We start from the raw sequence: 18,184 nt of genomic DNA, 5'->3' as shown, positions 1-18,184 counted from the left end.
AAAACTGACCTTTTCCAGTCCTGTGGCCACTGCTGAGTTTTCCATATTTGCTGGCATATTGAGTGCAAAACTTTCATAGCATCATCTTTTAGGATTTGAAATAGCTCAACTGGAATTCCATCACCTCCACTAGCTTTGTTCGTAACAATGCTTCCTAAGGCCCACTTAACTTCTCATTCCAGGAGGTCATAATTTAACCATCTATTAAATATCAAACACTACACTGAGTGTTTTCAACAACCTTGTCTCATTAATTCATCAAAACCACCCTGCCAAGCAGACATTATTATCTCCATCTCCAAGTTAATTCTGCAACTACTTCTTGCATACCTACCATGCCTCAGTCAGGATATTTTGTAGTGGACCTGACAGACACAGTCCCTGTCATCAAGGCGCTTATAGTCTTGCAAAGAGCACGACCTGGAGCAAATAATGGCACATGTGATTAGATTGGTAGAAGAGGAGGTTCAACATGTTGTGGGGACCTTGAGGAAGTGACCTTGGCTGGGGTGAAGAAGTATCCTAAGGAAGCAACATCATGGCGACTGGGAGGTGGGTTGAGTGTCAGCCAGATGAAGATGGCAGAGGAAGGCAGCACACGCACATTGGCTTGGGGCCATGAATAGGTATGTCATGTCTGAGAACTTGGAAGCAGCCGAGAGTGGCCTGGGCCCAGAGGGCAAGATAAAGCAGTGGGAAAAAAAGGCTAGAAAGCCGTGCAGGAGCCAGATGGTAATGCTGCCTCAGCTTCGTTGTTGCTTTTCATTTTCCATTTTGTATTGGGAAGTATTGGGAATATAGTTTTTAGCAATGTTGTATTAGTGTCAGGTGTAAAGCAGACTGATTCAGTTATACATACATGTGTATCTATTTTTCAGATTCTTTTCCCATCTTTCCCCAATATTCTGTTATTACAGAATATTGACCAGCATTGTCTGTGCTATTCAGTAGGTCCTTGTTGTTTATCTATTTTAAATGTAGTCGTGTGTATATGACAATCCCAAACCCCCAATTTATCCCTCCCTGACAGTGTTTCCCCTTTGGTAACCATAAGTTTGTTTTCTGAGTCTGTGGGTCTGTTTCTGTTCTGTAAATAAGTTCAGTTGTATTATTTTTTAGATTCTGGGTATAAGCAATATTGCATGATATTCATCTTTGTCTGACTTATTTCACTTAACATGATAATCTCTAGGTTCATCCATGTTGCTGCAAATGGCATTATTGTGTTTTTCATGGCTGAGTAATAGTCCATTGTATAAATGTACCACATTTTCTGTATCCATTCATCTGTCAGTGGACATTTAGGTTGCTTCCATTCCTTGGCTGTTGTAAACAGCACTGCAGGAACTTTAGGGTGCATGTATCCTATCAAACCATGGTTCCCTCTGGATTTATATCCAGGAATGGGATTGCTGGGTCATATGGTAGTTCTATTTTCAGTTTCTTAAGGAACCTCGATACTGTTCTCCATAATACCTGTACCAACATACATTCCCATCAACAGTGTAGGAGGGTTCTCTTTTCTTCACACTCTCTCCACCTTTTATTGGTTATAGACTTTTTGATGCTGATCATTCTGATTGGTATGAGGTGATACCTCATTGCAGTTTTGATTTGCATTTCTCTAATAATTTAGCAATGTTAAACATCTTTTCATGTGCCTCTTGGCTGTCTGTGTTTCTTCTTTGGAGAAATGTCTATTTAAGCCCTTTTTTTTAAATAGAATTTTTCTTTAATTGAGCCTCATGAGCTGTTTGTAGATTTTGAAGATTAATCCCTTGTCAGTTACATCATTGAAAATCTTTTCTCCCATTCTATGAATTGTATTTTCATTTTGTTTATGGTTTCCTTAGCTGTGTTGAAGATTTTGAGTTTGATTAGGTTCCGTTTGTTTGTTTTTGTTATTTCCAATACTGTAGGAGGCTGATTGAAAAAAAAATATTGCTGCAATTTATGTCAAGAGTGTTCTTCCTATGTTTTCCTCTGAGAGTTGATAGTATCAGGTCTTACATCTAGGTCTTTAATCCATTTTGAGTGTGTGTGTGTGTGGTGTTAAAGCATGTTCTAATCTCATTATTTTACATGTAAACATTCAATTTTCCCAACCATATTTATTGAAGATGCTATATTTCTCCATTGTATAGTTTTGCCTCCTTTGTCAAAGATTAATTGACCATAGGTGTGTGGGTTTATTACTGGGATTTCTGTCCTTTTGCATTGATCTATATTTTTGTTTTTGTCCCAGTACCATACTGTTTGTATGATTATAGCTTTGTAGTATAGTCTGCTTTGATAAGGATCTCAGATTCCTGTTGCCAAGGATAATAGAGTATTACTGTAGGGGCTTAAGCATGAGAGAAATATGAGCAAATGCACATTCCAGCAAGATGAGCAGAATACACTACAGGCATCCCCTCAGAGTGCAGTTCTCAGCATCAGCATCACTCAGAATGAGTAAATTCTTGATTCTCACCCCAGACTTACTGAATCAAAGCTCTCTAGAAATGAGGCCCAAAAGTCTCTTGTAACAATTTCTCTGGTGGATTCTCACCATAGTTTGAGAACCACTGGCTTTTAGTAAAGACTGTTAACCTTCACTGCATGTTGGAATCATCTGAACAGGTTTTAAAAAAAAATGATGCCTGTCTGAGCCCCAAGCCAAATGTCTGATTTAGTTGATCTGGGTGTAGTCTGGGTATCAGGATTGTCTTTCCTGTCCCCTAGATGTTTTTCATGTATGGGCCAGGTTGAGAACTGCTTTGTCAGAGAGAATGCAGGTAAACAGGCCCGTGCTCCAGGGTGGAGACAGTGGTAACCTGCCCTAGGAAAGTGGATGGACAGATTAGATGGATTCAGGAGATACAGTAGATACGACGTCATAGTTAAGAAGAAATAAACCAACCTAGTCCCAAGCACAGAAACCAGCTGCTGCCTCTGTACGCCGAGCTGCAGTGGCCACACTCCCACCCTGAAAGACAGTGCCTGCTTTCTCAGTGGCTTTGATCTCTGTGTCCTCAGGATGGTCTAAGTGAACTGGAGCATCTCCCAGCCCCAACAGTAAAGATCATTAAGATGATCCATAAAAAGCACAGCTGCGTCCTTCATGCTGGACAAAATTCATAGGCTCTGGCCCCAAAAGTACTAAATGATAGCCTGACTCTGTGTCCTCGCATCATATTTGAGGCACCGTGCTAAGTGCCTTATGAGTACCATCTTCTTTTATTCTCACTACAAACCTCTGCTGTTGGCATTGTTAGTATTAGGACTCCCACTTTGCAGATGAAGCAGAAGACACAGAGAGTATATTGTCTGCTAGTAAATGGCAGAGCAAAGTTTTGAGACCAGGTATGACTGTTTCTAGTTCCCTGGGTCCCTGACTATTGTACCCTACTGTCCATCCTAAAGAAAATCAGTCCTGAATATTCATTGGAAGGACTGATGCTGAAGCTGAAACTCCAGTTCTTTGGCCACCTGAAGCGATGAATGGACTCATTGGAAAAGACCCTGAGGCTGGGCAGGATTGAAAGCAGGAGGAGAAGGAGATGACAGAGGATGAAACGGTTGGATGACATCACCAACTCGATGGACCTGAGTTTGAGCAAGCTCAGGGAGTTGGTGACGGAGAAGGAAGCCTGGCATGCTGCAGTCCAAGGGGTCACAAAGAGTCGGACATGACTGAACAACTGAACTGAACAATTATTGTGACAGGAGAAGAAATCCAAAACGCATGACACAGAGAAGGTTGAAATGCTAGACAGGCCAGCACTGCCTACAAGAGCAAGTTTATTTGTGACCAAAGCAATCCAGGAGGGCTTCCCTGAAGAATATGGGTCTGGAACCAGCCCCCTGAATGATACATCAGATTTGACATGGTGGAAGGCAGAGGGGAGGTCATTGCAGGACTTGGGTGGGGGTAGGGGGAGGCTGGTTGAGCACTGCAGGATCATAAAGGAATGGATTGGTTTCCTTTCCAGGGTATTTTTATATATTTATTTGCTGCTCACTCAGAGAATTGCTCCATTTGGAGCTCTTGGGTTATATTTACTGCATTGCCAGAAGCCAGCAAAGACATAAAATGGGTGACTCAGATGCGGAGGATGTTCTCATTGGCTGGCAGACTCTGGAAGCTAAGCCTTGCCTTTTGCAATCAAGGAGAGGTGCATCCTTCAGAATAGAGACTTTGACCTATGCAAGGTCTTCTCTTGGAGAGGGAATAAGGCATGGGAAAGAAAGACACTAACTTATTTTACCTTTACCACTAATGTTGAATGTTTTTAATGAAAACAGAATATAATTGAGTGTGCACAGGATACCAGAGTCCACAAATTACCCTGAAATGGAGCCCTCATAAAGACTCACATCAGAGACAAGGCTGCAGATTTCATCAGGTTCACCCCCAGTAATAATAATAGAAATAATAATAAACCTACAATGTATCAAACCCCTCGAGTGTGGAAATGTCTATTATGATTGTCATCATAGAAGTCCCCTGAGGAAATTATTTTAGAGTTCCAGGTACAGATGCTCAGAGAGGTTGAGTGCCCTGGCCTTGGTCACACAGTGAGTATGTGATGAAGGTGGGGTTTGATCTTAAGGTTTTCTGGTTCTAAAAAAACAGGTTTTCTGGTGCTCTATTTTTCTCAGGGTTATACCCTCTGTGCAGGGTCAGCTGTCTCTGAAACTACCAGCAAGTGACTTCATCTTTTGAAGCTTGTTTTCCTTCATGAAAGTAGGGGAAACCTGTTCTGCCATTTGAAGTGTTAATAGAATCAGAACTTGTATAAGGATGAAGTATATGGGCTGCAGAATGCCCGTATACTAATAGCTGCTAAGATTTACAGAAAGTGTGTGCCAGGCACTCTGCTAAGCATCATACACATACCACCTCATTTAACCTCTCATCAACCCTACGAAGGAGGTATTCGCATTATTATTCCCATCATAGAGTTAACAGAGTTGAGAAATTAAAAGTGAAGACTTGGAGAAATCGAATAACTTGTTTAGTGTTGCGCGGCTTCAAAGCGGAAAGGCAGCAATTGATCTTGGACAAGAGAGGTGTGACCCTCTTCCACAGCCTCCACCTCGGAGGTGGACAGAGGGGAGACGGGCTGTAAGAGACAGGAGGACAGGAGCCTGGAGGCGGCAGCCAGGCACTGAGTGTAGTAACGAAGGCCTGTCCAGACCTCAGTGTGTTCTTGAGGCTTGAGCTCCGGCACCCACACCCCCTGGGTGGAAACTGACTCTGTCCTGGCTGTAACTTTCCAGACTGCAGTGCACCAGGAAGGCAGCATTGGCTGGAGCAGTTTGTCTCTGAAGGAGGATCAAAAAAACAGGCCTGTGGAGGACGGGGTTAGGTGGGGAGTGGAATGCTAGGAGGGGCCTCTGCTCTCCTCCGCAGTCGCTTCTGGCAGCCTCCCTCTCAGACACGAGTCCCTGGGCACCGAGGGAGCAGCCTGGGAAGTAGAAAGGAAACAAGGGGAACAGATGGAGCTAAGCTCAGGTCAGCAGGTGGCTTGCCCTGAAGCTGCTGATAGGCACACCTGCCTTGATCCCCGGTAGCCCAGAATTAAGGATACTTTATCAGTGATGTGACTGGGTATAAGCCAGCCAAGTTCAGACTTCACATATTTCAGGGAAAGTGGCCCATTGCAGGACACAGCGCTAAGCAGCAAGACAGAGCCTAGAAGTGAGCAGGTTAGGAACATAGTCCCAGCCTTATCACTGATGATGATGCTGTGACTATGGGTGGGTTACTTTCCTTCGGGTCACAGTTCATTAACTCAGTCCTTTAGTTGGCCAGGCAGTCATCAGAGCACACTCTGTAGTTGGCACCAGGCTGGGTGCCAGGGATGCAGAGGTCAGCAAAATCACATCCCCTGCCCTCACAGAGTTTACAGTCTAGTAGGTGGACAACACATAATCTCATGAGTGGATGTAAAACTATAATTGCAGTAAATGCTGATAAAGGGAATGTGCCCGCACCGGGAGAGTGTACGGCAGCGGGAACTCCCCGAGTCTGGTGTGATCAGAGAAGGTTTGCTGCCAAACTGAAGGATGGAGGAGGTTAGTGTTAAGTCAAGGAGACAAGGGTGAGTGCTGCAGGTGTAGCAGATGGTGTGTGCAGCAGCAGGAGCAAGCCAGCGCTTCCACAGGCCTGGGCGGAGGACACAGTGGAGCGGACAGAGCGGGAATGTGGTGCTCAGCAGGGCCTCTACCCTCGTCTCTACCCTGAAGTCCCTGTGTCATCTCTGATCTGGCTCATGTCAGTGTAGTCCTGAGGCTGAACTCGGCCCATTTGCTCTGAGGCTGAGGACTAGAGACTTGTCCAGAGAGCAGAACAATTACTCAAACAATGCATCGAGTACTCTGCCTGTTTATTTCAATTTTCTGCATATTTGAATCACAGTCCTTTCTTCGCTTGATGGTGGGTTGCTTTATGGCAGTAACAGTGATGACTAGATGAGTCCAGAGTTGGACTTGCCTCCACAAAATGTTAATGTGTGAGCCCCAGAGCACTGAGGCATCCCTAGGGAAAGCTGGTACCCAAGGATGTCTCCAAGCGCACTGGCAAGGCCCGTTGTCCAGGGCTGTGAGGCCAGTGTGGGGGCTGCGTGCCCAGGCCCTGGCACGACATCTCCATCACCCCAGATGTCAGATGGGGTCTCCCAGATGGGTCCCTTTTCCCTGAGACATAGACTTATTTGCATAGTGTGGGTGCTTCCTCCCTGCCTCCTTCTCTTCTCCCCCGACACCAAATTCTATCCATGGACATGAGAAAAGTGAGGCACATGGGAGAACTGCCTAGCGAGCATGGCCCCAAATGTGTGGGGTGTTCACATGTACTACCCATGTGGTCAGATAAGTTTGGGAAATATGGACCCACCCAACCTTGCCTTCCTGTAGGATTCCCCACTTAGATGTCTTCTTGCTTCTCAGAAAGGGGAGAGAGGAACACACAGAACCCTATCTCATGGAGGGTCCCTAGGACTCGTGTTCCCCCGAGTGTAGCTTTGAAAAATGCTCCTCTAGGCTTTTCAGAGACTCCTGGAACATAATCTCTGAGGGTTTGTTATTTATCAGATGACGGGGTTGTGGACAGGCAGATCATGGCTCTGGCCTGACATCTTCAGGCTAAGTTCAAATCAAGAACAGAACACAAGTACCTCTGGTCCACACCAGGGCTCCCCTGTCCCCCAGCCTGGTTTCTTTCATATATCGCAAAGGGCACGGAGGCGAGGTAACATCCGATGAGCACCCGTCCTCAGAAGAGTTCATTCTAGAAACGAGTTGCTAAGCTATAGGATCTCATGTGCACACCATAATCATTCCACTCCATCATGCTCTAAGCACACTGAGGTGGGTATCTTATCTTCTCCCCTTTTCACAGACTAGGAAACCGAGGCTTTGAAGGGTTCAGTCACCTGTTTGATCCCTTTGAGTAAGGAAATTGCGGAGTCAAGGTTTGAACCCAAGTCAGCCTGACTTCCCTTGAAGCACAAGGTCGCATTCAGTCCTTTCAGTAGCTGTGCAAGGTGGAAAATAGTCCTCCCTCTGCAATCAAAACCCGCTCCAGTGTCCTTGCCTGGGGAATCCCAGGAACGGGGGAACCTGGTGGGCTGCCGTCTATGGGGTCGCACAGAGTCGGACATGACTGAAGCGCCTTAGCAGCAGCAGCAGCAGCAGCAGCAGCAGCAGCTGCAGTCAAAAAACTGAGACTCAGAGAGGTTAAGAGAGATGACAGGGTCCTGCAGCCAAGGATTGGGATAGCTGGGCACAGACTCCCCCTGGGGGTCCTCCACTGTGTGGCGTTCCTGCCAGTGCTAGCTAGCCCGACAGCCATGATGGGCTGAGTTCTCGTGTCTACATTGACTGAAAGGGCACAGCGGTGAGTGGAGACAATCCTAAACCTCTGGATGGGCTTGAACCCCTGGCTGAGGTGATACTTGTCTGCGTTAACCCTGTGCCGAGCTTAGTTCTCTATCACTTTAAAAGAAAAGCCCAGGGAAATGGTTCCTTTTGCTTGGCTGGCAAATCAAAACAACCATGCTGCCTCTGTCTGACCCCTGCTAGTAGGAAGATTATTTGGCTAATTAGGTAAAAAGCCTTCATGCACATGTACATATTTTAACCCTAATGAGCTGTCGGCAGGAAAGGTTTGCCCTTGGCCTGGTTCGCCAGCAGATCTCTCCTTTCCTTGGTGGAAAAGATCAGCAAGGTAAACAGAACCTTGTTTCCATGGAAGCTCCCTTGCTAGCTTTTTCTTTTCAGCTCTTGAAAATAATTTCTTGATTTCTCTTTATTGTGGAGGGGCCTCATCCAGTGGGTCTGTGGATCCTTTTGGTGGAGGTTGGCCCCCTCTCTCACACCAGACTGTTTTCGGGAGCTTTGGTTGCATTTCTGTTTCCATCTTTCCTTCAGATCATTAACTCTCAGGCAGCAGTGTCCACCTTCTGGTCACTCCTCCTAATTAAAGTCCAACAGAGCAAAGGACTTGACCCTGGAGAAAGTAGGATACACTGAAAAGCCGAGGAAATTTGTCTAGAAATGGAAGCCCCTATCAGTTTCCTTTTGGGGCGCAGAAGATTAGACCAAGACACCCACACCCACACCTGGCAGGGACACAAGCCCATCCGGCACCTTTCATCTGAATCTTTGATGCCCCATTGTGGGCCATGTCAGAATTATAGCCAGCATGAGCTGTTCTTATAACACAGCCGGCAGCCACTGTTTCCTAAGCGTTTGCTGCGTGCCAAGGAGTGGGCTAAATGCTTTATATCTGTGGTCTCAGTGAATCCCCATTAGTCCTTGGGTAGACTTATTATCCTGATTATTCAGATGAGGAGGCCCGCGGTCAGAGAGGTTAAGTAACTTGCCCAAGGTCACACAGCTACTAAGTGGCAGAGCCAGGATAAGGCCATGCCTGCTGCTGTCATTTCTTAGGGAGGCCTCTGGCACTGCTGCAGCCTGCCCAGAAGAAATCAGTCATGATAGGAAACAGAGGGTAGATATTTTTCTTCCCCCCAGTCATGGGGCGGGGAGGGGTGGGCATTCTTTGTATTGAATTAAACAAAGTAAGAGTGAGGAGTTAATTGTCAGGGCCAAAAAGAAAACCAGAACAACTCAATAAAAAAAAGAAAGTCAATGTTAAGCAGAACAAAAAGAGTTCCAGGTTGAGGCAGGGCCAACTCCATTTCACATGGCTCGTGCCATTTTACCACATTCCTGTACATTACAGAGACTGTTTCCTCGTCTGTAAGATGGTGATGATGAAGGTACCTTCCTCATAAAGATGTTTTGTGTGGGGAATTTTCCACACTACCCTGTGGAACACTTGTTTTCCCTGAAATAACTATGTCAAAGACAATATTAAATGCAGTTAAGTAGGCTTATTTACTACAGAATTTCCCTAAATATTAATTATGTAAATATGTGTTATGAATTTTCAGGAGGAAGCGATGTTTCCTGGCCCAGAATCCTTTTCCTGGGAGAATGCACGTTAAGATTTATTTCTTGGAACCCCTGAGAAAAGGGTTTAATATATGTCATACAATACCTGCTCTTGAAATAGGCATCAGTTTAAAAAAAAAAAAAAAGAAATAGGCATCAGTAAATGTTAATTCCTTCTCTTATGTGTCCAAATTATTCAAATAATCATACCTAGTCTGTCTAGATTTTGAGCTCCATAGAGTCAGGGGCTGGGTCCGTCTTGTGCTTTCTGTATTCCAGTATCACGCATAGCAGGACATTCCATAAAAGTCTGATGAATGAATAGGGAAACCAATGAATGAATGAGTGACTTTGCATATAGACCTAGCCTGCTCATCATCTTCACTGCTGGCTTTCTTTGCCATTTGTACTTGTATTTGGTGAGGCCAGTGGGAGCCCTCAGACACCTCTGAGAATTTTCATAATGGAAATAGTTCTGTTACTTTTTTTTCCCCAGTTTTAACCTCTGTGAGCACCATATCTTCTGACAGAACCCGTAACTGTAGCCTCTAACCAAATAATTTTGCTTCTTCTCAGTGAAGTAGTCAGTGTATATATATATATATATATATATTGCATACATATTTTGAACAAGACATTCATTTCTAAGTGTTCCCAGTGGATTTGCACCTGGATCTGAAGAGGTCTGAAGCTTCCAAGAAACAGACTGAAAAGCACTTCATTGGAGCGTAAACCAGCCCTGAGGATACCAGGTTTCCTATGTGTGCCAGTTGTCAAGCAGTGACGGATGGCCCACTGGTCAGTGCTGTGACTGCTGATTAATTTAGAACAGGATTTCCAACTCTTGTTCTTTGGGCATTATGCAAAAAAATAAAATTTTAAGTTATATAATAGTTGAATTGTTTCAAAATCTGACAGTTTTCCTTACTGAAGAACTCAGAAACTGTATTTCAACACAGCATTTTCCAGGCTTATCTAACATTCTTTTGGACCCTTTCCAAGTCCTTTCTTCTGGAGTATCTACTAAGGTGGTTGTTCTGCAGAACACCCTTTGAGAAATGCTAGCTATATGGCCAAAAGTTACAGTCCAGTCTTCATGATCTAGGAAATAGTTCTGCTCATCAAACTCTGGAACAGCAAAATTGTGTAAAGCAATTATCCTTCAATAAAGAAATAAATTAATTTTTTAAAAAACCTGTGGAAGAGAGAAGATAAACCAACTAATTAATTGAATAGGGTGATAAAAAGAGCATAAAGCCAGGTAGATTATTGTTTTGTAAAACAAACCAAAGAAGGCTATTTATGGTACTTCAAAAAAAAATGATTGTAAATTATCCAGCTTTCTTATTTATATCATAGTAGACATATTTTTTTTTTTTGTATAATTCTGTGTATTCTTGCCACCTCTTCTTAATATCTTTTGCTTCTGTTAGGTCCATACCATTTCTGTCCTTTATTGTGCCCGTCTTTGCATGAAATGTTCCCTTGGTATTTCTGATTTTCTTAAGAGATCTCTAGTCTTTTCCATTCTTTTGTTTTCCTCTATTTCTTTGCATTGTTCACTTAGGAAAGCTTTCTTATCTGTCCTTGCTGCTCTTCATTCAAATGGGTATATCTTTCCTTTTCTCCTTTGCCTTTGGCTTCTCTTCTTTTCACAGCTGTTTTTAAGGCCTCCTCACACAACCATTTGCATTTCTTTTTCTTGGGAATGGTCATGATCCCTGCTTCCTGTATAGTCACAAACCTCTGTCCATAGTTCATCAGGCACTCTGTCTATTAGATCTAATCCCTTGACTCTATTTCTCACTTCCACTGTATAATCATAAGGGATTTGATTAAGGTCATATCTGAATGGTCTCGTGGTTTTCCCTACTTTCTTCAGGTTAAGTCTGAATTTGGCAATAAGGAGTTCATGATCTGAGCCACAGTCAGCTTGCGGTCTTGTTTTTCCTGACCATGTAGAGCTTCTCCATCTTTGGCTGCAAAGAATATAATCAGTCTGATTTTGATGTTGACCATCTGGTGATGTCCATGTGTAGAGTCTTCTCTTGTGTTGTTGGAAGAGGGTGTTTTCTATGACCATTGCATTCTCTTGGCAAAACTCTATTAGCCTTTGCCCTGCTTTATTCTGTATTCCAAGGCCAAATTTGCCTGTTACTCCAGGTATTTCTTGACTTCTTATGCTGGATCATCAAAAAACCAAAAGAGTTCCAGAAAAACATCTACTTCTGCTTTATTGACTACACCAAAGTCTTTGACTATGTGGATCACAACAAACTGTGGAAGATTCTTAAAGAGGTGGGAATACCAGACCACCTGACCTGCCTCTTGAGAAATCTGTATGCAGGTCAGGAAGCAACAGTTAAAACTGGACATGAAACAGCAGACTGATTCCAGATAGGGAAAGGAGTACGTCAAGGCTGTATATTGTCACCCTGCTTATTTAACTTATATGCAGAGTACATCATGCGAAATGCCGGGCTGGATGAAGCACAACTGAAATCAAGATTGCCGGGAGAAATATCAATAACCTCAATATGCAGATGGCATGACCCTTATGGCAGAAAGTGAAGAACTAAAGAGCCTTTTGATGAAAGTGAAAGAGGGGAGTGCAAAACTTGGCTTAAAACTCAACGTTCAGAAAACTAAGATCATGGCATCTGGTCCCATCACTTCATGGCAAATAGATGGGAAAACAGTGGAAACAGTGAGAGACTTTATTTTTGGGGGCTTCATAATCACTGCAGGTGGTGACTGCAGCCATGAAATTAAAAGACGCTGCTCCTTGGAAGAAAAGTTATGACCAACCTAGACAGCATATTAAATAGCAGAGACATTACTTTGCCAACAAAGGTCCATCTTATCAAAGCTATGTTTTTTCCAGTTATGTGTGGATGTGAGAGTTGGACTATAAAGAAAGCTGAACACCAAAGAACTGATGCTTTTGAATTGTGGTGTTGGAGAAGACTCCTGAGAGGCCCTTGGACTGCAAGGAGATCAATCCAGTCAATCCTAAAGGAAATCAATCCTGAATATTCATTGGAAGGACTGATGCTGAAGCTGAAACTCCAATACTTTAGCCACCTGATGCAAAGAGCTGACTCATTTGAAAAGACCCTGATGCTGGGAAAGATTGAGGGCGGGAGGAGAAGGGGATGACAGAAGATGAGACGGTTGGGGGTTATCACCAACTCAACGGACATGAGTTTGAGTGAACTCCAGGAGTTGGTGATGGACAGGGAAGCCTGACGTGCTGCAGTCCATGGGGTCACAAAGAGTCAGACACGACTGAGTGACTGAACTGAACTGAGACATAACTTATTTTCTGTACCATTTCATAGTGTAGATGAGTTTCTTTTTTTTTAAGTGTGGAGTTGGGTTTTCATCTTCAAATTTCTGAATCAAAATGGCTCTTGAAAGAAAAAGACTTAGAAAACTCACAAGTTGTTCATTGACTTGTTGTTGTGAGTTAATATGCTCTGACATGAAGAATAGAGCACGTCCCTTTTGATTGTCACTGTTTCGTACTTATTAAACTCCTCTGTGAATAAAATAATGTATCAATTACTGAACAAAGCAGACTCATTACAGTTTGAAGGGTAATGCTAAGCTTGCTTAGAAATGAAGAGAGAACTTTTAATTTCTAGAGCAGGGGTCAGTGACTATGGCCCACCACCTGTTGTTCATAAAATTGTATTAGAACACACCACCGCTCATTTATTTAGATGTTATCTGTGTCTGTTTTCATGGATCATTGGAAGAATTGAGTCACGGCAGCAGAGAGCTTACGGCCCTCAAAGCCTAGAGTATTCATTGTATGGCCCTTTGTAGAAATACTTGGAATATATTTCACAGATTTGTAGAAATATGGGAAAGGAATGCTGGAGATTATGTAACCAACACCTTTATTCTATAGATGGTAAAAACTGACACCAGAGAAGTTAGGGGATTGTCTCCCCATCAGAAAAGACAAAGATAGATTTCTTTTTTTGAACCACGTGTAAATTTAATATAGATGTGCCAAAAGTCAGCTGAGTGGGTAACTAACCTCAAATTTCACAAACAGTTCATTGGTGACCTTCCTTTGAAGCATACTCAGTATAGTTTCTAAGGCATGCATTCAATTAGTTAGAAGGAGACATGCAGCTGCTTCTCCTATACTGTTTAATTTTTCATTGATTTTTATTGGAATATAGTTGCTTTACGGTGTTGTGCCAGTCTCTGCTGTATAACAGAGTGAATCAGCTGCACATATGCATATATCCCCTCTGATTTGGATTTCCTCACTGTGCAGGTCACCACACAGCATTGAGTAGAGTTCCCTATGCTATACAGTCAGTTCTATTAGTTATCTATCAATATTTTATACATAGTAGTATATATAAGGTATCAATACCACCTGAGAGGCTGCCGCCATCTGGAGTACTGGTTGAGGAGGTCTCAGGGCTCAGAGAGAAAGGATGCAATAACTGACTAATGGTCCAGGGGTGGGAGAGCAGCAGGATATATGCTATGTAGGTGTTTTGGATGTGAACTGTGTCTGCTCCATAAATCTCGAATGGTTATATTACCATCTCCTTCCCTGTATGTCTGTCTGCCCTGTGAACACTTTCTTCATTGGACCCCAAACAGAAGTGCTGCATCAGGCCCTCATTAGAAACACTACTGCCTAGAAGTTCGTAAGTGCTTCTATCCAAGTTCATTCAGATGTCTTTCTTAGGAATAGCCTGCCTACCCCATCACACTCTGTCTGAAAGGATTTATCTGTCACACAATACTTAAGTGAAATAGGTCCATGGGAGCACAGAGTAAGAGTGTTAATTGTAAAGTCATGAGTTCCTGGGCTTTTGTCGTCACCCACATTCAAAGTATCCATGTTTGTGCTTTTGTGCAGCTGGACAATCCGGATGAGCAAGCAGCCCAGATCAGACGAGAGCTGGACGGCCGTCTCCAAATGGCAGACCAAATAGCCAGGGTAAGGAAACTCTGGGGACATGTGCTGGGGGACCAGACCTGAGTCCCACACAGGGAGCACACTGGCTATTAAGGGCTGTGGAAAGACAAAACTGAGAATCAGAGAGCCCTCCTCCTCGGGGCCACTGTCCTTGAGACAATGCATGTATTTCCTGTACTCCAATCCGTACTCAGATCCAGCCTTACCTTCCTTCTGAGTCCCTACCTTATGTTGCCACCTGTCTGTTGAGCATTTCCACTTTGATAATCCCCTTCATTTTAAGTTGGATGTGTTCAAAATCTCACTCCTTACCTTCTTCCTCTGACTGAGTGCACATACCTACTTTTACTCCTCTTCATGTGGCCTCTAATTACTGTGGATGACACCTCCTGGTTATTGTTGATTTCTCCTTCCTCCCCACAGCACTCCACACTCAGTCTGCCACTCAGCTCATTGATTCTGCCTCCCAAATGTGGGTCAGATCCCTTTTACTGCATTCCAGCACCACTGCTAGTGCTTCAGTTCAGGTCCTCATCTTCCAGGCCTGGATCTTAACAGTAGCCTCCAAATGGAGATCCTCTCCCTCACCATTTTCTGTCCATCCTGCACATAATTGTCATTCTAAACCTTGTATATGGACATCTCAAAACAGAGCCTCAGAATCCTTCAGTAGACTACTCCACTGTCCCCAGAACAGAAGCTTGCTCCTTTAGAAGGACATTCAAGACTCTTAATCCACAAACCGTGTCCTTCCTTACTGGCCTCACCCTCCCATTACTTTCCCACCAGGATTCCCCATTCCAGCTGCACAGAATGTCTCCCTCTAACACGTCCAGGCCCTTTCCAGCCCCAGTGCCTTTGTACTCATTAGTGTTTCAACCTGGAATGACCTTTCTCCTCTCTTCTACTTAGCACGCCGTCCTACTCAGCCTTTGCTCCTCAACTTAAGACCCCTTCTCTAAGAGCTTGTCCTTTCCACTTTTGTGCTTTCTTGCCGGGGTCCTGCCCTGGTGGATCCAGGGTATTTCAAAGGTGGGGACGGAGTCGGCGTCCTGGAAAAAACTTATTTGATTACAGATATAGAGAGAGATTAGAAACGGATAGTGTAGTAGGAGAATTAGTGGAGAAAAGAAGGCTGAATCCAGATGGGAATTCAGCCAGAGAAACGGGAGCAAGAAAGAAGCAACATGGGGGAATCAGTCTTTCCAGAAACTGATCCGATTTCTTTATTTTTCAGGTTTGTTTATATACCTTTTTGTTATACATAGGGATGAATACAGAGTCACGTGGGGGTCAGCAGACCTGACCCTTGTCACAATCAGGTGCTTCATATAAAATTATACAAAGGTCTTATGAGTTTCATCATCTTCTGACCATGAGGTCTACTGAAATTTTATGGCCCTTTCTGATACCGGTCAGTTAACCAGAAAACTTATTTTTCCAGGGGTGATTTTTTCTTAAATCAGGCACCACCCTCCAAGTTGCATTCCTATAGGGTGAGGGTGTAGTGAGTTACAATCAAGAAAGGAATTTACTTAACCTAAAGTTTAACATGATTAATCTTAAAGGTTAATACTTATTTCTCCTATATTCTAGTTATATTCATTATAAGGGCAGGAATATGGAGATTTAGCAGCAAATATTGGCTCAACAAATGTAAACCGTTCACCAATGTTCCCCTTAAGATCTATTTTGTCCTAAGATAGTGATAAAGTTACATTTTTACATAGCATAGTGATTTATAACAAAGTACAGTGATCTATAACAAAAGAGAAGATTCATTAACTCAAAAGTCTAGTATTGCTAACATCAAAAACCACTATATTTCCTTTTCTATATTCCAAATACATTGATTAATATATTCCCAGGTGCCTAAGGATATGGAGGCCTGATGGCAATCATTGACTCATCAATGAAAAAAGCCCTATGCTAATACTCCAAACTCTCTGTGCTGTTTATGGTTGAGGGGTTGTCACACAAGCTAGTCTGTCAGCAGAGAGGTTTGACCTGAGACATCCTTGTCACACCCAGGGCAGGGAATTAGCAGTAATTATTGGCACGACAAATGAAAAAACCCTTCACCAATATAATTTCTAATCAACCCACTAATGATCTTCTAACTTCTCAAAAGAGTCTGTATTTAGAAAGTTTTAAAACATCCCGTGCCTCTCACAGTTGGGAGGCTGTAAACAGTCACATGCGGCCAGACGAGCCTGATCAAGCAGGCCAGAGAATCTTCAGAGTTCGTAAGTTGAAACACTCTTGTCACGTCCAGGAATTTTTATTAACTGGAGCTGCAAGTTAACTCCTTCTCTGAGAGAAATGGTTATGGGGGAGCGCTCCCCGTAAAGTACTCTGGTTTTGGGGGTAGATGCTTGGGAACAGGGAGTTTCCTGAGGCTTGATCACGCCTTTGCGTATGCCCAGCTTCCTTCCTCATGACCTTTGCCATGGGCGGAGTTCCTCACGCTGGCTCCCAACACTTTCTTTTTTTCCATATGTAATCCCTTATAATGACAGTTCATTGAATGGTGATTCTTCATTGGCATGACTGAGTCTCCCAGTAGGTAGGATTGCTTTAGAGTTGGGATTATGTCTTCCTAATGGTGACTATGAGCCTAAGTGTTACCTGCTATTCGTTTGTGTTGTTGTTCATAGTAGTCACGTTAGTGGTGTTTATTGAGTATTGCCTTTGTGTCAGGCATGTTAAATGCTTTACATGTACCATCTCATTCAGTCCTCCAAACAGTCCTGTAACGGCATTTCAGTTATTCTTGTTTTAGAGATGGGAAAAATCTAAACTAAACAGTTCTGTAATAATTAAGAGACTGCACTAGACCTTTAACTCAAATCTGACTAAGTATCAGGACTGGAACAGGGTGAGGTACTCACCTCAGATTCAGAATTTTAAAATTCCGGGAGGGAGGATGTGGGCATCAAAATAATATTTTTAATGCAATACTTTAAAAATCATAACCAATGCAAAAATATCTATGAAGAACAAAATATCAACATTTTAAATAACAGCATCCTACTGGTTCCTATGGTAGCCACAGGCCTTGTGTGCATGTGAGGGTGGGGGCTGTGGGAATTGAGGATGGGGAGGATGGACACAGAGTAGAGCTTGGCATTCAGCCTTCCTCTTTATGGGAAGAAGTGTATCAGGATTTGCACACATGGAAAGGAATTCTACTGGAGGAGAAACCCAAGAGAGATTCCAAGAAGCAGGAAAATTCCCTTTCATGCTCAAGCACTTTTGTTGAAATATTTTGCATCTAGTTTTTGGACACCTTCAAAGTTTATATTCCAGTCAGTCTGGTGGCTAAAAATAGTATCCAATTGTTTGGCTAAAGGTAGTGTAAAAGACTCTCAGTTTGAAAATCCTGCTTAATGTGGGAGTAAACATCAATAAGGCTTTAAAATGTACTTCTCTAAAGTCAGTGTCTCCTTGGCAGATTATCCAGAAAATAGAGGTCATTTTATCCAGGCCCTGCTCTTAGGCAGCTATTATATCCACAGCTAGTAAGTATTCATGCCACTTAAAATTTTATACACATTTCTAAAATGAGCTCATGGCACCTTTATTTTAGTTGTCTTGTTTACTTTGAGGCTTAACAAGATAATTTTAGAAACTCACGTAAGCTAATTTTAATTTTTAAAATATCATGGATGAACAGCTGTTAACATAGTGAGCCAAGTTGCTCATTTCTGATCAGTAGATGAAGAAATTCTCTCCCCTGGCCTACATCACTGGATACTCTGACACCAAATAGAGTATTACTGA

General features: G+C 43.1%; 1 protein-coding gene across 24 annotated transcripts in view; it reads left to right on the top strand.

Annotated features, from left to right (window-relative positions):
* CADPS (calcium dependent secretion activator) overlaps nt 1-18,184 on the top strand; it is a 473,124-nt gene that overhangs the window by 200,509 nt on the left and 254,431 nt on the right. For all 24 annotated transcript variants that reach the window (XM_040246540.1, XM_040246563.1, XM_040246549.1 and 21 more), the window contains exon 4: nt 14,342-14,422. In XM_040246540.1, the coding sequence (XP_040102474.1) occupies nt 14,342-14,422 (81 nt within the window). The remainder of the gene's footprint in view (nt 1-14,341; nt 14,423-18,184) is intronic.

Source organism: Oryx dammah, unplaced genomic scaffold, assembly GCF_014754425.2.
Source record: "Oryx dammah isolate SB20612 unplaced genomic scaffold, SCBI_Odam_1.1 HiC_scaffold_9, whole genome shotgun sequence".
NCBI classification, from domain to species: Eukaryota; Metazoa; Chordata; class Mammalia; order Artiodactyla; family Bovidae; genus Oryx; species Oryx dammah.
This window is presented reverse-complemented; position numbering and strand designations above follow the sequence as displayed.